General features: G+C 41.8%; 1 protein-coding gene across 1 annotated transcript in view; it reads left to right on the forward strand.

Moving 5' to 3' along the window:
- Positions 1-13,517: 13,517 nt before the first annotated feature.
- GRTP1 (growth hormone regulated TBC protein 1) overlaps positions 13,518-17,931 on the forward strand; it is a 34,297-nt gene continuing 29,883 nt past the window's right edge. The window contains exons 1-2 of the mRNA XM_021545623.3: positions 13,518-13,611; positions 15,065-15,216. Coding sequence (XP_021401298.2) covers positions 13,574-13,611; positions 15,065-15,216 — 190 coding nt within the window. The 5' untranslated portion in view covers positions 13,518-13,573. The remainder of the gene's footprint in view (positions 13,612-15,064; positions 15,217-17,931) is intronic.

Raw genomic sequence — 17,931 nt, forward strand, 5'->3', positions numbered from 1 at the left:
AATAATATTCCCCCAGCCTGACAAGGAAAGCTCAAACTTCCTGAAACACTGTGTTTTAGCATCATTAAAAAAAAAAAAAAAACAAAACAAAAAAAAAAAAAAAAAAAAAAAACAAAAACAAAACAAAACAAAAAAAACCACCAACAAAAAAAAACAAACATGTTCTCATGGCAAAAATATGCTTATGAAACAATGTGTTCTAGTCAAAACTGTATTTCTTGGGATGCAACAGTGCTGATTTGTAGTAGCTGGGGGAGGGTGTTAATTTTTAAGGCCTGGGCTGGGAAGCCATGCTCTCTCCCTGCAGCCGAGACCAGACCTGAGTTAATAAGGGCAGAAGAAGCCTGCTGCAGAAGAACATCAAGTCTCATTTTTTTTACATTTTAAAGCAATCTACTGGGAGAGGATTAAACTCCAGAGAAAGACACTCTAAACTTCTTTGGGATAACACCCAGGGAGTGATTTCCTTTTGTTAAATGGGGCACAAAAGAGGAGGAAATGGCAAAACCACCGTAAGCGAGGTGTCCCTGAGCTGGCCCCTGGCGAGTTGTCTCACTGGCCTGCAGATGGCGAGGTTGCCATGTGGAGATGTGCCTTTTGCTGACAAGGAAAACCCCTGCATCCTTAAGAAAGTCGGAAAAAACAAATTCTGCCTGAAGATGATAGCTCAGAGTTAATTCTTCACCCCGCACAACAGTTCTCCCGCAAGGCTTCGTTTTGTGTGCATGGCCAGCTGTTCGCCGGGCATGAGGATATTGCCCCGAAGATGGTAATAGCAATATTTCAGCTGATCATTAAACAACACTCTTTGTAATGGAAATAGGGATCTTTACTCCCCACTTCAGCAGCAGCCACAGTCCACAGCACAAAGTCATTAAAACTGCTCTTCCAGGAGGTGAAGCAACAGTATGGGATGATTATCTGATCATTTCTTGGTCCCCCCTACAGTCTTTAGAAATACACAGACATGAATTAAGAGATACCCACATTGACTGGCTCCAAAAGCCCCATGGCAAAGTCCAAGATTAAGACTCTAACAATGACTTGCAGTGTTACTGATCTCTGTGCCACAATGAGTTAAATTCTCTAGAGTTCAAAAAATTTGAGTCTGGGTCCCACTGAATCACAAAGTCTTCCTAGGAAAACATGTTTTTCATATCTATTTTTTCAAAGTCCATGTTTGTGCTTAAAACTCATCCGGATTCCTTCAGCAATTCACAAAATAAAAATTATTAATGCTTCACAAAAGTAACAATAAGATGTTGCAAAGAGCAGTTTTAATAGACAAAAGAATATATGTTTTTCCCTCACTGCTCTCATGGAAACTCTGCTAAGCTCATCCTGTGACACATGAAATTCCTATTGCTGCCTTCCCTCGCTTCCTTTCCATTTTCCTACTTTTCCCCTTACATTTCTGTCATGTTCGAGGGCTACAAAATGAGACTGGAACATGAATCATGTGTTTCCAAGAAACATAGAGAACTTGCTTTCTGGGTCAGATTTTCCAGTTATTGTTCAATAAAGACTCCTGAGCCCTCCCAAGAGCCTTATGAGAAAGAATTTCTTTCCAACATGCAGCTGCTCATTAATTCCTGGGAAAACCCTGAAAACAGAGTTTTCAGTAACATAGTAATCTTTCCACTCTGAAGTTTCACTGCTATTTTTTTAAAGAAAGCACTCACAGACATTAAAAAAACTCCAATATTTTGAACGTGCCATTTTGATCAGCTACGCAGATGCACACATAAACTGCAGTCTAGCAGCAGATCTCAAATTTGGTGACAATTGGCTGCTCAGATAACTAAAATACTGGGACAAGCAGAAAAAGCATTTCCACTCCTCCTTGTGCTCTAGGGTAGTACCTACCCATCCTTGGATACCTTGGGATTTTACCCTCTGCCACCCTAGCTGCAGGAGGAGCCTGGTAAGCAAAGCTGAGTCCTCTGCACCGTGGAGCCCTGGACAGGACAAGGGACAGCAGCTGGTGCTACTGCTGCAAAGCAGGTACAGCATCCCCTCTGACATTTCCAGCGTGGCAGAAGGATATCTGGCACTCAGCTATCAGGCCACAAATGCACAGCCAACAACAGGTCTGTTATATTTGCACCAGGGCTGAGCTCTGCCATCATCTTCATCTCTACAAACTGCGAGACCATAAGAGCTGTAATGCAGCCCTGATCCAAAACCTGTACAAACACCAGCCTCCTCTTGCTCTGCCACTGCCACCACTGTCCCCCACTTGCCCATGGGAATGGGTGAGTTGTGCAAGAAACTCAAGGCATCACCTGGACACATACATGAGCGTATTTGCCCATGGCTTTCCCTCTGCTCATCCAATTCCCTGTGCTGCAGGGCTGCTGTCATGACAGGAGCTGTCTTGGGACTGCTGCAGGGCTGCCCTCCATGACAATGAGCAGCTGTGGAGCTCAGACGAGCATGGAGACTTCCTACAGTACCAAGGAAGGAGAAACGCACAGCAAAGGCTGTGGTAACAAAGATAAAACCTTGATTTATGCCCAGAAGCCCCTGTTGCTGGCAAAAAGCAGCACTTGGCAACTCCTCCCTCCATCAATCCAGTGACTCTATTTCATTCCTAGATTTTAATAGCTTGTCTTTGACCCCACAACAGTTTATGAGTTATGTGGGCAAAGCTAAGGGGAGCAGAGGCAATACCTCCATACCATATTTTTGCCAGTCTGGGGGCATTCCCTTTGCACACATGGCACTTTTTGGGTGATAAAATGCAGCAATTTTGGTTTACTAAATCTTCCTTCCTTGCTGCAAGACCTTTTATGTCATTACCTCTGCCTTTCCTGATGCATACAGGGCTTCCAGGCTCAGTTGACAGTGAAGCTGAGACAGGGACTTAGGAGTACCAGACCATGGAGGTCTTAAAGCCTTATTACCACTTGGCACAGAGTGTACTTTTATATCTTATAGGATGGAAATCCTTCAACTGCTCTTCCAGATTACTGTGGACAAAAATAATCCCAGGGTTTGTTGTCATTTAGATGATGTGGTTGTGCAGGACTGAAAGGAAGACTGCAACACTGGCAATCTCTCTCTAAGAACAGCACTGGCTCCTTCACCTCACACAAGCCATTTTTGGAGACCCTCCCTCTCCCTCCTCACCCCATTTCTGCCACTTCAGGGAAAAAGGTGAAGTTGGCAATATTGGGTTAATGGTTGGACTCAAAGATCTTAAAGGTCATAGCCAACAGAAATGATGCTCTGATACTGTTGTCATGTGTGGATGGAAGGATTTTCATTGCACACCCTGGCCAGAATAAAAAAAAAGTAATGCCTGATTCTCTAATACTTAGATGATGTTATTTGATTCCCTTGGTTTTGGTGACACTAAGATTCTGTGATTCTATGTTATGTCTGCACTGAGTACAAACCAACAGTTAAGTGGCTTTGCCTAATTGGAGCTCTTGCATTTTGTAGGTTCTGACTCTTTTCTTTCCATTTTCCACGGCTGACAAGGTCTGGATGGTATTTTGCTGAGATCAACAATCAAATCCTCCATGATTTACTTCAAGGCCCTTTTGGCATTCACTGATAGTGCCTGCACAGTGATTTCTTTGGGTGTTATTTTGCTGCAGGCATAGCTCAAAGTGCTCCCTCTGACTCCCCACTGCTTACCACTCAACTTGCATTCCCCAGCCTCCACAGCCAGTTGGAAACTTTTTTAATGAGGCTGCTTGATCACTTATGAACATTATCATTCAGCACTGTGGGTAGACCTGTGAGTGAACAGCTTGCTAGTAGTAAATGGTGATAAAAAAGATGCCCTTGGCAAAGGCAGACATAATTTTGCCTTGCAATAGCTCCCTTATTCTGGGCCAGCTCAAGATGCCCCTCTTAGAAATGTGGGTCTATATGGCAAATGTGTTCACGTGTCTCCTGCCAGAGATTACAGAGTCTTTCTCTCTGCTTCTGTCACCGTTCAGTAATGGGGGAGACAGGTTTCTTTGTAGGGATTATTTGCTTCCCAAAATCTTAGAAGAATCACAGAATAGCAATAAAATGAAGGAAATGGGAAATCATGGTTTCCATCCGTAACAAAAAGTCAGAATTTTGTAGAAAAGTAACTTACCCCATTAGATAGTATGAACTAAAGGCTGTAAAATTACTCTCAAGACTAACTTCTAAAAGGAAAATAGAGGCAAAATAAGAGCATATTTCAATTTGATGGAAAAAAAAATTAATTACTTTTTATCACTATTAATCACCATAATTCTGGCAAACACATGCCTTAGTTAAATTCTGAGAGCTGCATGTGATGTCACTGGCTTTAGGAATATGGTTGTCTCATCTGGCAGTTATTAGTGTTGTTGGTATGTAAAACAGGTCTTCTAAAAATAGTCATGTTCACATTAGAGCTGCAAAAACCCTGATGCAGTGATTCTCTGTGGTGTCCTGCCTCATCTCTCCTCACATTTGTCAAAGACAGATTATGTCTCTTCTAAACATTTTTACCCATCTTTAATAGTACAGACCATCAACACAATTACTGTATTGCAGTATGTTCAGGGAGGAGATCCAAGATCTTTGTTTTTCAGTTTAATTAAAGGTAAGTGGTAAAATGGAAGTGACAAGATAGGCATCTTGCATGTCCTTATTGTCAGTATTTCAGCATTCACAGCTGAAATATTGAAATAATCTCTTGCAAATTTCTCAAATATTATTTGATGTTACTCCACTGGTTTTCAAAAGTGTTTAGCAAGAAATGTTAAATGCAGGCTAGACCCAGACAACTGAAGGTAGCTCTGTGGGTCAGGGGAGTGCAAGTTGCCAATAAATGCACAGGAGGATGCATTTACAAAAGGTACTGAAAGATGCTGGAGCAGCAAATCAGACCACTGAAAAGCTACAGCCAGACATTGATTCCTATGTGTTACCTAACTGTTATTTCTTCCCAGAAATCAGTCCACCAGAGCTGTTTTGTGTTTCATTACAAATGACCCTTTGTGAGGACCCTTGACAGCAACTGTGAGGTTTTAAAGTACTGTTTATTACCACTACAGAAGGTTAATTGCAAGGACCAGCATTAGCTTTCTCTCCTGGGAATATGAAAGGTATTATCAGGGACACACTATCATTGCTGTGGGAAATACAACACCTTGCTAATCCTGCATTTGTTTGGTGCTAGAACCTACACTGTGAACTCTGGCCACCCTTTGTAGTAACCATATAGCTGTACTCTAAAATACAGCCAGTGCAATCAAAAAACCTGCGGTGTTTTTCCACACAGAATAAGTCCCAGTCATACTCAGGAATAATGTGTACACTTTGAAAATTGAGTCCTCCCTAGAAAAGGACTTCCAAGAGACCCCTCATTTTTTTTTCTTTCCCTTCCCTTCCCTTCCCTTCCCTTCCCTTCCCTTCCCTTCCCTTCCCTTCCCTTCCCTTCCCTTCCCTTCCCTTCCCTTCCCTTCCCTTCCCTTCCCTTCCCTTCCCTTCCCTTCCCTTCCCTTCCCTTCCCTTCCCTTCCCTTCCCTTCCCTTCCCTTCCCTTCCCTTCCCTTCCCTTCCCTTCCCTTCCCTTCCTTCTTTCTTTTTTTCTTTTCTTTTTCTTTTCTTTTTCTTTTCTTCTCTTTTTTTCTTCTTTTCTTTTCTTTTCTTTTCTTTTCTTTTCTTTTCTTTTCTTTTCTTTTCTTTTCTTTTCTTTTCTTTTCTTTTCTTTTCTTTTCTTTTCTTTTCTTTTCTTTTCTTTTCTTTTCTTTTCTTTTCTTTTCCACTGGGTGAATCTGAGGAAGTTCTCAGCAAGGCATCTACCTTCCTAGACTATTTGATTCTCATCTTGCATAGAGATGCTAGACTTACAACTTTGCTGTGAGCAATAACTGGTCCTGTAATGTGCAGGGGGGGAATTCTGAATTGTTCTGCACAATATCCAATGCACCAGCAGATTTTTTTTTTTTTTTTTTTTTTTTTTTTTTTTTTTTTTTTTTTTTTTACCTGATGGAAGGCTGAACTTACCTTTGTTCTACTTGCAGCTCCTTCATGTTTACTTTCTCTGAGTGGTCAGATGTGAAGTAAAACTGTGACTATACCTTCACATTTATGATCTACTTGCTTTAATGTATAGCCCCCTCCTCTTTTGTTATTTTTTGTATCACAAGCAAAGAAATGTATGTGAGAGACACAGCAGCCACCAGTAATATATTTTACAAGAGGCAGTCAGTCCCTTCAAGCAGAGACTGGATCTTTCTGGCTAGGAGGAGCACTAGATCTTCTCAGCTCTGCTTCTTCTGGATCAGCAACTCTGTGTTGCACCTTGGAAGGCTCTAAGACTTGAGTGGGTTTCAGAGCTGGGCACAGGAGCTGGAGAGAGAAACCACCTTTTTTTCTTGAGTGAAGGCCTGAGTGACAGATTTTCACACTGGAGGAGAATCACGTCTTTTTGAGTGATTCATACATTCTCTCTGATCCTTGACTCCTCAGCTGCTTGAACCCCAGGGGCTAGGACAGGATGAAACAAAGAACTGAAAATTATTAAGAGGCGTGAAGAACTCTGAGCCCATTCCATTGACATCTGTGGGGTTGAATCTGAGCTTTCTTTTCTGAAAAGTGTTCCATTTATACAAATTAATCTGCTGCCCACATATAAAGAAACATTAAATTCTCAAAGTCTGTAATTCTCAACAAATTTTTTACAAGGCATTTATGCTGCCATCAAAATACAAAAAGCTTTGTCTGAGAGAAGACAGTTAAGAGAATTGCAGCTGGAATAACTTATACAGTCATTGTTTAGAATTCCAAATGGTTTCATCATATGTAGATATCATGCGCTAAACTGCAACTGAGTGTGGCAGAGAATCAGGGCCCCTGCAAGGCATGTCCACAACTCTAGTGGTCTAATGTTAATTCTAAGTATTACTTATGTATTTTGGTGAGTTGATTTGCATCTACATGCAGATTACTGACTACAATCAATTTTTCATCAACAATTTTCCATCAGCGTCTAATAAGACAACTGAACTTCTGCAACCGTATGAAAAAATTGCTTTGCATAGATCAGGAAAGATAATTATCATAAAGCTTACTTGACTGTGCTCAGAAAATTAGCAACTGCTCATGGAGAATTGTCAGTGAAAAGATATCATGTAAAAGGAAATTATAAAAATTAGACATTTGGAGTATCTGAGGAGAAAATTTTTGAAAAACATGTTTTTGAGAAATAAGAAAACACAGAAGTAGTACCTGTTGTAGAAGCAATACAAATATGCAGCACTGTCACACTCATTGATTGCTATGGCTCCCTGAATAATTACAGCAAATTAAGTTCTATAATTTTCTTTAATTCATACACAGCTAAAATAAAATTTCTCAGTTGAAAAAACCAAACTGGTGTTTTGTTGACAAAAGAGCTACACTTTGAATGGAAAAAAAGATCAAACAGTGGACTGAGAACATATTATTTTTGTATCTAATTGCATAGCAAACCATGGAAATACCAAAATGTTGCTTCTGGTTTTCAATGTTTTGCTTCCCTCTTCAATGTGATTAAGATGGGAAAAAACTGTATCAGAAATACCTTAAATATGAAAAAGAAAAATTAAATTATTTCAATTTTGATAATGTACCAGTTTATCACAGTACTAGGAACACTTATCTGCAAATTAATACAAAATGAGAATGATGTTTTCCCTCCAGTATTAGCCACATGATGTAATTAGTAACCTGATAAAGTAAACCAGAAGAAAATAATAATTTGATCCTAGATGTTGCAATCACAGTTTCTTCCCTTCCAAAGGAACTTAAAAACATGATACTTCAGCTGATATTCTGATCCCATGTAAGTGCTGAGGCATGTCTCTACTGATGGCTGTTGCTATAACCTTGCAGTTCCAAGAAGCTTCACTCACTCTTGCTGTCAAACCCAGTTTCAAGTTTTCACAAAGCTTCTTTTTCTTTCAGGCTATGAATTTGAAAAATGTCTAGGAGATAAGAATGCATAAAGCTATGGTGAAGAACAGCCTCCTTGGGAGCACATTACCTTTTGCAGAGTTCAGCACTCCAAAGCTTGGAACCTGCAGAAAGGGAATTTGCTGATCTAACTTAAACAAAGTACCCCTGCATGTATGCATTGTAAAATAGTATTTAATTACAGAAACTTTACATCTGTGCTCCTACAAAACTCATCCTGATTCCTTGTGTGAAATTGATGTCTGTTCCTGAGGGGGTAGATATACCGTCTTCTCTTTATACCAAATCATGTTGTTATCTAAGATGGTTTTTTTTAAAATTTAATTTAATGGATTATTTTTAGAGAAACCCCTTACTGTATAGAGACAACTAAGTGAAATAGTTAATGTTATTCATAGTTAAGACCATGTATTTATATGCAAACACTGTATTTAAAGACCTGTAATGATAAATCTTCCTGTTTCTGACCCATTGGGGTACTACTCGAGACAGCTGAAATGAGAGTCCTTGTGGAGGAATCCTAATGCAGAAGTCATCAAAGGCCAGGAGAAGGTTTGCCTTACCTTTTCTCAACTAGACACAAACGCAAAGTCATAGACAGAGAGCATCCAAATTAAACCCCATCCTTAATCAGTAGATATTTGACCTACCAGATTTGCTAGGCATGGCACCTTCACAGTTGGGGATAAGAAAGAAAAGGGGATGGGACAAGTAGGGAGTTAATAATCTCCAATCTTGACTACCATCTCTCCCTGTGAAATTTCAAAGTTCAGTTACAAGCCTTGTACTCATGCAGCCAGGAAGGTAAACATCATCAGCATGATTTAGAGGGCTTTCAGCACATCCCTCATGATCATCCAAGTAGATAAGGAAAAACAAGATAAACAGAACAAAGACATCTAGAACATACTTCACTTTGTCAGCTGAATAACAAAAATATTTTACAGAGTTGCAGCTTGACCTAAGGTAGATTCATTAATTTCTCTCCTGCTCTACTCAGTTCCACACTGCTGGGTTACTGATCTGTGATAGCTACTGACCTTTTTCCTAAGGACATGCTTGTCCCTACCTTAGGAACGCTTCCTGCTAATAATGTTTAAGTGTCTTTCCCTCATATGACATATGATTTTGCTGTGTTTTTCACACTGAGGGCACTACCATATAATTTCTCTTCCCCTGTTGTTTCCAGGATTGACACTTACAGCCTTGAGCCTTCTTTCCTGACGCATCTGGATGATGGCAGCTGGGTGCAGAAACCCTTTTGCAGAGGTTTCCATGGGTAATGATTCTCCAGGCAGCTGCAGTGCTATGCAGCAAGCTTTAGAGCTCCTTTTTATAGATGCTGTTATCAGTATGCTTTGACTCCTGGGGCCACAGTCATACCGAGAATAATCAAAATACTGGAGGTTCCCAGATTACATGTGGATGTAACTTGTCCTTACAGCAAGTAACCTTCATAGACATGAAGCTGTGAAGCCTTTAGGGAATAGTGGAAATTAACTTTAAAAAATACATTTCTGTCCTTGCTATGCAGTCTGGTCTAAAGTTCAGTGAATGCTGATGGAACAATTCACATGAACAGGTTTAATCAGGCCTGCAGACTACAATTATGTAAGCATGATGCAATTTGCTGGGACAAAAACATGGAACAAGTTTAGCATTTCATTACATTTCATATGTAGGTGAGGATTGACTAAACTTGGTAGATAGGTGGTTGTAATAGGAACTAAAGATTTCTGGATGTGGTAGTTATATATGTGGTACACACACACACGTTTACTTCTTACTGGATATTCTATATTGCCAAATCTACTTAACCTTAAATGTTTTCTTCAAGTATGGAGCAGCAGATTTATTTCAGGTCATGGGAAAGTAGCTCCAGCCAAAGAGTAGAGCTCCAAGAAAGCAGAGTACACTTGTGTGGTGTTGTTAACTAAGTACAGACACAAAGATGAGTAGCTGTATGGAAAATCACATGAGCTAGGGAAGCCACGTATGCTGTGGGATTTTCATCCCTTACTTAGGATACTACATCACCCAGTCTGTAGTGAGAATTTTCTTTTTATCTCTTTTTCAATGCTGATGTATTCATATTTTTTTAAAAAGGGCTATTAAACCATCTTGTAAGCAGTTAAGGTTTTTTTAAAAAATTTAAATTCCTGTCTGGATATGAAAAAGCAGAGCTGCTGCCTTTGCTGAAAATGGTGTTTCTCACTGGTATTTCTTATGAACAGATTCACCCATGCTGTTTTAAAAATATTAGGCATACTATATCCATGTACACCTATATACACACACCCCTTATTCTTTCTCAGTCCTATAGTGCTTTTCTTTTCCCTAACAATTTCTCTTCTTTGGCCTTCCTGAAGCCAGCAAAAAAGAAAAATCCCTCAGGGGAAAAAAAACCCAGACACATATCTGATTTTCAAAATAATAAATAAATTTCTTCCATTCTTGAATAGATAAGGAATCCTTATGGTCCCCACAGGCAGTCAAAGAAATACTTCCAGCACAAATATTGTAAGGAATTTCTCCTGCTGCTTCTTCACTCCTGGTCTTAAGCAGTGGGGTGGTATATGAGGAGCTGAACCACATTTCAGCACTGCTGATACATCGAACATAGGTAACATAGCATACAAGTCACAATGTTAGGGAGCATAACGCCGCTCCAGAATAATTCCTGATAAGGCTGAGAATCATCCTGGTATTTAGCAACTACTCTGGAAACACAAGAAGGGAAACCTTGCTCACTAAAATGCAGGGTATGACACAAGCAAAGGTCTGAATGCCTCAGCCTGTGAAACACTCATCTGCTGTCTTTATCTGCCTTTGCAGGGAGCACGTCTAAATGCCTACCCTCAAAGGGAAGTAGCTATTTTAAGGGAGTCACTATTTTACTGTGGAGCAGAACAATGAGAATTTCTACCAAAGAATTCATCATAACATTAAAACTTCAGGGATAAGGTTCAGATACAAAAAGGGGGTGGGGAGAAGTTATATAAAATATATTTCCTTTTGCACCAGATGGCAGATAGGAAGACTGTAGGCTTTACTGGTCTGAACATGAACTAAGCTTACCCTTTTGCATTCTGCCACTGTCACCAGCTCCTCCAGAAGTAAAATATAAAGAGTAAATAGTATCTTTTTCTGCTGATCACACCACCAAAGCAGTTTTCAGATTCGAGGGTTTATGCATTAGTTTCTTTGAGTGCCTCTAAAAGCAACATGATATCATCTGCCCAGAAGAGAGCAGCATTGATACCCTGGGAAGGACAACCAAGGCATTCTCTCTTGCCAGACAGTAGGCCAGACAGTAGGCTGGCTCATATTATCAGACAAAATATGGGGATCCAATTATTGTGCTGAAATTTAGGAATTATTTCTATTAATCTATTAATAATTTAAGCATTGTTAATGGAAATTTTGTGTGTAACAGGCATAAATCTGAGTCAGCCACACAGTTGTGTTTGTGTTAGAGCAACAGAAGCTGTTCATAACATTTGAGGCTTGAGTAAAGTACACTGTGTTATAGACAAGGCTGCCCTTGATGCACAGATGTACCTTTAAACAATCTGCTGTTTGGAGGGAAATTTTGATGCATCCATTTTAAATGGTATACGCACCAAAGAGCCTGATATTGACAGATGAAGTATAACTGTTACGTAAAAAGCCCGTGCCTTCAGGATTTAGAGAAGATGATATTCTGCTTAACCGAGGCTTCCTTTTCTTCCGTGGGACAACGTTCCCCCCTATTCACAGCTCTGCCAAGGATTTTCTGTGAGAGCGCGGCCACCTCTCCGGCAGCGCTGTTCGCGGAGTGTGCCTCTGCCCACGCTGCGCCGAGGCAGCGCTGGCGCCGAGCCGAGCCGAGCCGAGCCGAGCCGAGCCGAGCCGAGCCAAGCCGAGCCGAGCCGAGCCGAGCCGAGCCGAGCCGAGCCGAGCCGAGCCGAGCCGAGCCGGGCTGGGCTGGGCTGCGGTCGGCTCCAGCGCTGCCAGCCCCGCGAGTTCGTGATGCCGCACAGTAATTCGAGCAGCACCTCCTCCCGCCGGAGCAGCCCTATGCCCGCCGAAGCACAGAATTCCCTCCCGCCCTCCCGCACAAAAAAGGTAATAATTACGTTTTGCTGAACAATCACAATTTTTTCACAGCACTGCAGTGTCAGTTAAACCAAGCACGAACCTCTTTGTTTTCTTTTCCTTGCCATTGGAGCCGAACTAATTTTCCCGTTCTGTGTGGGTGTTTGCCTGTGATCCCGCAGAGGGAAGGTAGTTTTCCTGAAGAGTGTGCTGCAACAACTGTTGATCTCCCTTGTGAAATCCCATCTGTTGTCTACAGCAACTCTTACTAATGCTGTCTGAACAAGATAATGTTTCCCCAGCAGTAGCTGTAATTTTCCAAGCACTTTGCTGAGTGCAAAGTCAGAACTTTATTCAAAAAATGACAAGCGGGGATATAATTTTGCTGTCTTCCTTCAATTTTGCAGTGTGTTATGAATTAAACTGCTGGCAGTCAGGTAGGGCTGAGTCCTTGTGGGCTTCAGGCTTTTTAAAAGACCTCTAAAGATGAAGAACAGTGTGTACTAATTTTAGAGGTGGATTCTGGAAACGGGGAGGCCAGCTTTAAAATATAACTTTCTATATTATTACACCACATTTTTTACCATCTGCCATTTATTATTTAAATAATATCTAAATGAATGTTAGTTTACAGTGGAAACTAATCATCAGAAGCTGAAGTTGGGAATATTTCAGTGTATTAGAAAAACATTTTTCACGTAGAGGATGGCTGGGCACTGGAACAGGCTCGCCAGGGAAGTGGCCCCAGCACCAAGCCTGACAGATTTCAAGATGCTCAAGATTTGGACAATGCTCTTAGGCTCATGGTGCGACTCTTGGGGTACCCTCTGCAGGGCCAAGAGTTGGGCTTTGATGATCCTTGTGGGTCCATTTCAACTCAGAATATTCTGTGATTATGACTGCAATGAATAATTTGGGGAAATTAAAAAGAAGATTGTGATGATTTGGGGGAAAAAATTCCCAAACCAACCAAGTGAACTTAAATATTAACACAACCATCTCTTCTTCTTGGTTATGGGGAAATTCCTTGGGTTTGAAGAGCTGTACCTGAAACCCCTCTCCCCCCGTACTAGTGAGACATTTCCCTCGTGCTAAAACATTTGATTTTTTTTTTTTTTTCCCCAAGATATGAGCGAAATGTGAAATGCACAAATATAAGCCGGGATCAGCATCAGACCCGCGTCTCTCTGCCGGGCTGGCCGGGCAGGGAGGGCGGTCCGACCCCGCGGGCGCGGATGTGCCCTGCCCGGTCCTCCTCCGCCCTGCCCTTCTCCGCCTTTCGCTGCCCTGCCTTCCCCTGCCCCGCTCTCCTCTGCCTTCCCCTGCCCTGCCCCGCTCTCCTCTGCCTTCCCCTGCCCTGCCCCGCTCTCCTCTGCCTTCCCCTGCCCTGCCCCGCTCCCTGCCCGCTGCCGGCCGGGCACGGGGCGGGCCCGGCGGCCGCCCCCGCCCCTCGCAGGGCGGCTGGAGTTGAAGTGGGGAGCGGAGCTCGGCTCGGGGCCGCGGCCGCGGCGCTGCTCGGCCTGGGAGCGCCCGTCCGCCGCCGGGCGCCGGCGGGGCGGCCGATGGCGAGGCGAGAGGACGGGCGGGACTGGGCGTACAGGTAGGGCTGCCCCGGGCTGCGCTCGGGCCGCGGCGAGGGCGGGCTGCGCCTCCCGAGCGCCCGCAGCCGGCCCGCCGCGGCCGGGCGAGCCCCGCGCACCGGCCCGGCGCTCCTGAGGGCACCGGGCGGCCGCCGCAGCCTGCCCTGCCGAGGGCAGCCGGGCAGGGCGGCTTCCTAAACCCTGCCTCCTCCCTCTTTGTTTGCCCTTTCTACCTTAGGCATGGAGTGGAGCATGAAATTAATCTGTACTTGCTGCCTGGGCAGCTGCGGTCGTAAATAAGAGATGTGTGTTGATGGACGTGTGAGGGGGTTTGTGTGTGTGTGTGTGGTTTCATGGTCCATGTCTTCAGAGAAACCTGTGTCGGGGGTCTCGGTGCTTTTTACACCTGTGGGTTTTGTGTCAGATTTGAGGAGTACATGAATACTAAGGTGCTCTTCTAAATAGCCAACAATGTAACAACGATTTGGGATTTGAATATTTAATTGCTCCTCATCTGATTCATGCTTTACCACCTGTGACGCTCCCGTGAGCCAGTTTTCCCAAGGCTGTGCCAGTGCTTCTCCATGGTCAAATTCCTTTGCCATGAATGAAACAGGCAGTGTTCTGGAAAGTTAAATCCTGAAGTCTGCCTTGAAACCTTGTCTGACTGGACAGATCCCTCTGCCTGTTTAACTTCTGTAAAGCCCTTCATGTCCTGTACTCAGGTGATAATTCACAGGTATGGAGCCTGGGAAGTTGCCATAAATATAATTTAGCAAAGTGAGTTGATATATTAGAACAGAATCAGCCATACAGTTCTGATACTCTGTCATTATTGTGCTGTCTGAGATAATGTGCTGTAACTTTGAGCAATTGTAAAAGATAATAAAAGTAAGCATTTTGGTACTACATATAAAGAAGGTAGCTTGACACAAGGATTTGTCTTTTTCCATCTTGCATATTCTCATGAAGATAATGTCAGTAGTTACCTGTGTAAAAAATAACCTATGTAATTTGTTACACATGTACTTTCTGTTGTCATTTTTCTGCACAGAACTGTCTGGAAAGAGAATTCAGGCTGTATTGGAGCTGTTGTACTATATTTCATACTTTTCAACTATTTGCCTGTGTTGTGGAGAAAAATACCTTCCAGGCTTTTATGTGGCCATAATTTTGCATCAGTTTTGCACACAATGGGTCTCTTGCTCCAAAAACTCCTTACTTAAAAAAAGCACTGAAATCCGTGAAACTGACTGAACAGTGCATGTTTAAGTTAATTTATTTAAACAGCTTTGATATGCTAAATGGAGTGTGACAGTGTGTGTAAAGTAGGCTTTTGCTGGGAGGAGGGAGTCTTGAGCTGCTTTTAGAAATAGCAGCTGGAAGTTATTTAAAGCATACTTGCTTTTTTTTTTTTCCCTTCAGTTGTAGGTATGTAGAAACATTATTACAGGAATTATTTTTATTTTGTAGGGTTGATCCATATGGATTTGAAAGGCCAGAAGACTTTGATTATGCATCCTATGAAGCATTCTTTTCCAGATACCTAGTGGTACTCACTAGAAGAGCAATAAAATGGTCCAAGCTCCTAAAGGGGAATAACAGTATACAGAAGAGTTTAAAAGGTGAGCTTCATGTCTCTTTATAGGTAAAAGTACATTATGTTAGGATTCAATAGGTTTGTGTTTTTAATTGTTGAATACTATTTCTGTCCTCAAATGAAAACCAGTAATATAAGCAGTAATAATTCATAAGCAAGTATGCTATTGTTAGAGGGATTTCATTTAAACCTTCCAAAAGAGTAATCCCTCTTCAGCACAGGAATCTCTTGTTACATCTCTAACCCAGCTATTGTGGCCACTGGCACTCCAAGATGCCATTTTGCAGCTGTTGGCTGTATTGTACTCTGTGCTCTCTTTAAAAATACATGAGATTATGTAGAAGATGCTGTCTTGAAACCCAGGGATCAGGATGTTAGAACTCTCAGTTGCTGCCTATTTAACAGTTCCTTAGGCTGCTGAGATTTTCTAGCTCTCGTTATCCTCCTTTTGTAAAATGATGTGTACCATGCAGCTAAAACACTGTGTACTAAGAACTGATGATAAATGCCTTATGAAGTGAAGAAAGTAAGATTAATGCAGGGGCTAATGCAACATTGGATAAAATGCTGACAGAAATGTTAATATCTGCCTCAAAGAGCATGAAAACCTCTAGTAATGTTTTATCTTGCAAGAGATACAGGTAAAAATTAATGCAGGGAGTCAGAAGGTGTTAGGGAATCCTGTGAAATTAAAAGAATGGAGTTTCCTCCAACTCTTTCTGGGTTATGTTTTCATATAAGCATCTAAATTTTCCTGTTTGCTGTAAATGGTGCTTATCAGGTTGCTTTCTCTTTGGGTGTCTTTTGGAGTTGGGCAGAGTTCTCAGAAGAATGTTAAGGAAAAACTGAGTAAAATTTAAAGCTGTGCTCCAGGCTGTGCACCAGCCTTTAGCTGGTGATTCTGATGGTTTTGGTGGTTTTGGGTTTGTTTTTTTTTTTTTTTTTTCCTTGGCACCAGAAAATGGGATGATAACTAGTGAGACATTTTAAATATAACAGTGTATTTTTTTGTACAGATATCTGTTTTACGGGTGAGAAATTCCAGAAAATGAAGGTTTGAGCTATAACTGTTAGATCATATGCTGCTAACCAGAAAGTATCTACTTCTACTATATTATTTTTTCTTAGAAATGTAAAGATGCTTTTGTTTGGGGTGTCAAGTTTGAATGTAGTGAGAACTTCATGCCATTTTGAATTAGTGAGGTCTTTGAGGTTTTGCAGAACTCAAGTCTTCTAGTTGGGGAAAAATCATCTCAGTTTTGATTCATACACTTCTCTTAATGTGTAAGTGGTAACAGTGGCAGCTTTTAGCAATGTCTGTGAGTTCATTTCTTTGTGTTCCCAGTTCTAGCATTTTAGAAACAGAATGTTACTGTGATACTAACAGTGGGAATGCCTTTGGTCTTATTTTGGAGCCAAAACTTTGACCAAATCTCTCAACTTGTGCTCTCAACAGGCTTCAGAACCAATGGTCACGCTGTCCCATTGGGCACATAATAGCAGCAGCCTTTACTGTGGCTTTGATTGTCTCCAACACATTGCTCATTGTGAAAACTGGGATTCTATAAATCCACCGAGGGGACACAGGCAATGGCTCTGGACTGTCACAAGTCCTGTGGGCTGGTGCATGATCTTTGATGCTTCTAACTTTTGCTAAATATACCTGGATTTCTAGGCTGTGGATTCTCACATATACATGTAATTCCAGGGAGAGACAGGAAAAAGTAATACTGAGGAAGTGTAGTCTGAGAGTAGATTCAGAGTTGTTGCAAAAAGCTTTCTGTGTTAGCCTCATCTGATACCTGAGGAGAAGAGTGAAGAGTTGACCTTTGCAATTACTGATGTTTAAATACTTTCCTTCTCATTTCAGTACTAAGATTGAGTTCTGTGACATGCACATGGAATTGTGTAAGCAGGTGTGTTCTTTATTCTGCAAGGTGATTATGCAGTGATTTCCTTGCAGGCCAATAGCAGAAGCTCTGCTGTTTATTCACTGAATTTCCCTCCTCCAGGCCCTGACTTCATTGCTATGAAGCTTTGCTCAGAGCTACTGGCTCTGCCATAAGCTAGAACGGAGAAGAAGATTTGATTTGCCACTTCTTTCCCGAAACACAGTAGCTGTGAACCAAAGCTGTGTGTCCTGCTGTGAGTAGATATGAGAGAGGCAGTGTATGTGTGGTATCTCAGTAGTTCCACACCCATTTGTCTACACACAGAGAAGCTCATAATTTCTGCCCAGGCGAACAGGAAGAAGTGATGACTTGTGTTAATTTTCCAGTTTGGAAATGTGGCATGTTCACATGCTACTGGGTTTGCCTCATAGCCAGGTGGTTTGTATGTGTGTAATTCTGTTCCACTATAAAGAAAAAGAATTAGACTACATTTTAACAATGGTAATTAAGCAGTGCATTCTGTTCTGTCTTGCAGCCTGCTGGTAGGGTGGGTCATGGGAATTTGGCTGACACTTCCTTTCACTCATTCTCCAGTCTCTTCCTTTTTGTTATTTTTCTGGTATTTTGTTTTTCCCCCCCACCCTTATCTTCAGCTTGTTTCCACTGCACATGAGAGTTTATAATCATTGTTTGTCACTTGCCTTTTCTCTGTCACTGCTGCTACTGAGATCCTCCAAATGTTTTTCCTTATTTCATTCAGCTCTATCTCTATGGGACCAAAATACAGCTTTCTGCTCTGTTTTGTTTACAGGTGGGCAACAAACTCTGACATGATTGCTCAAACTGTC

Source organism: Lonchura striata, chromosome 2 (assembly GCF_046129695.1).
Source record: "Lonchura striata isolate bLonStr1 chromosome 2, bLonStr1.mat, whole genome shotgun sequence".
NCBI lineage: Eukaryota > Metazoa > Chordata > Aves > Passeriformes > Estrildidae > Lonchura > Lonchura striata.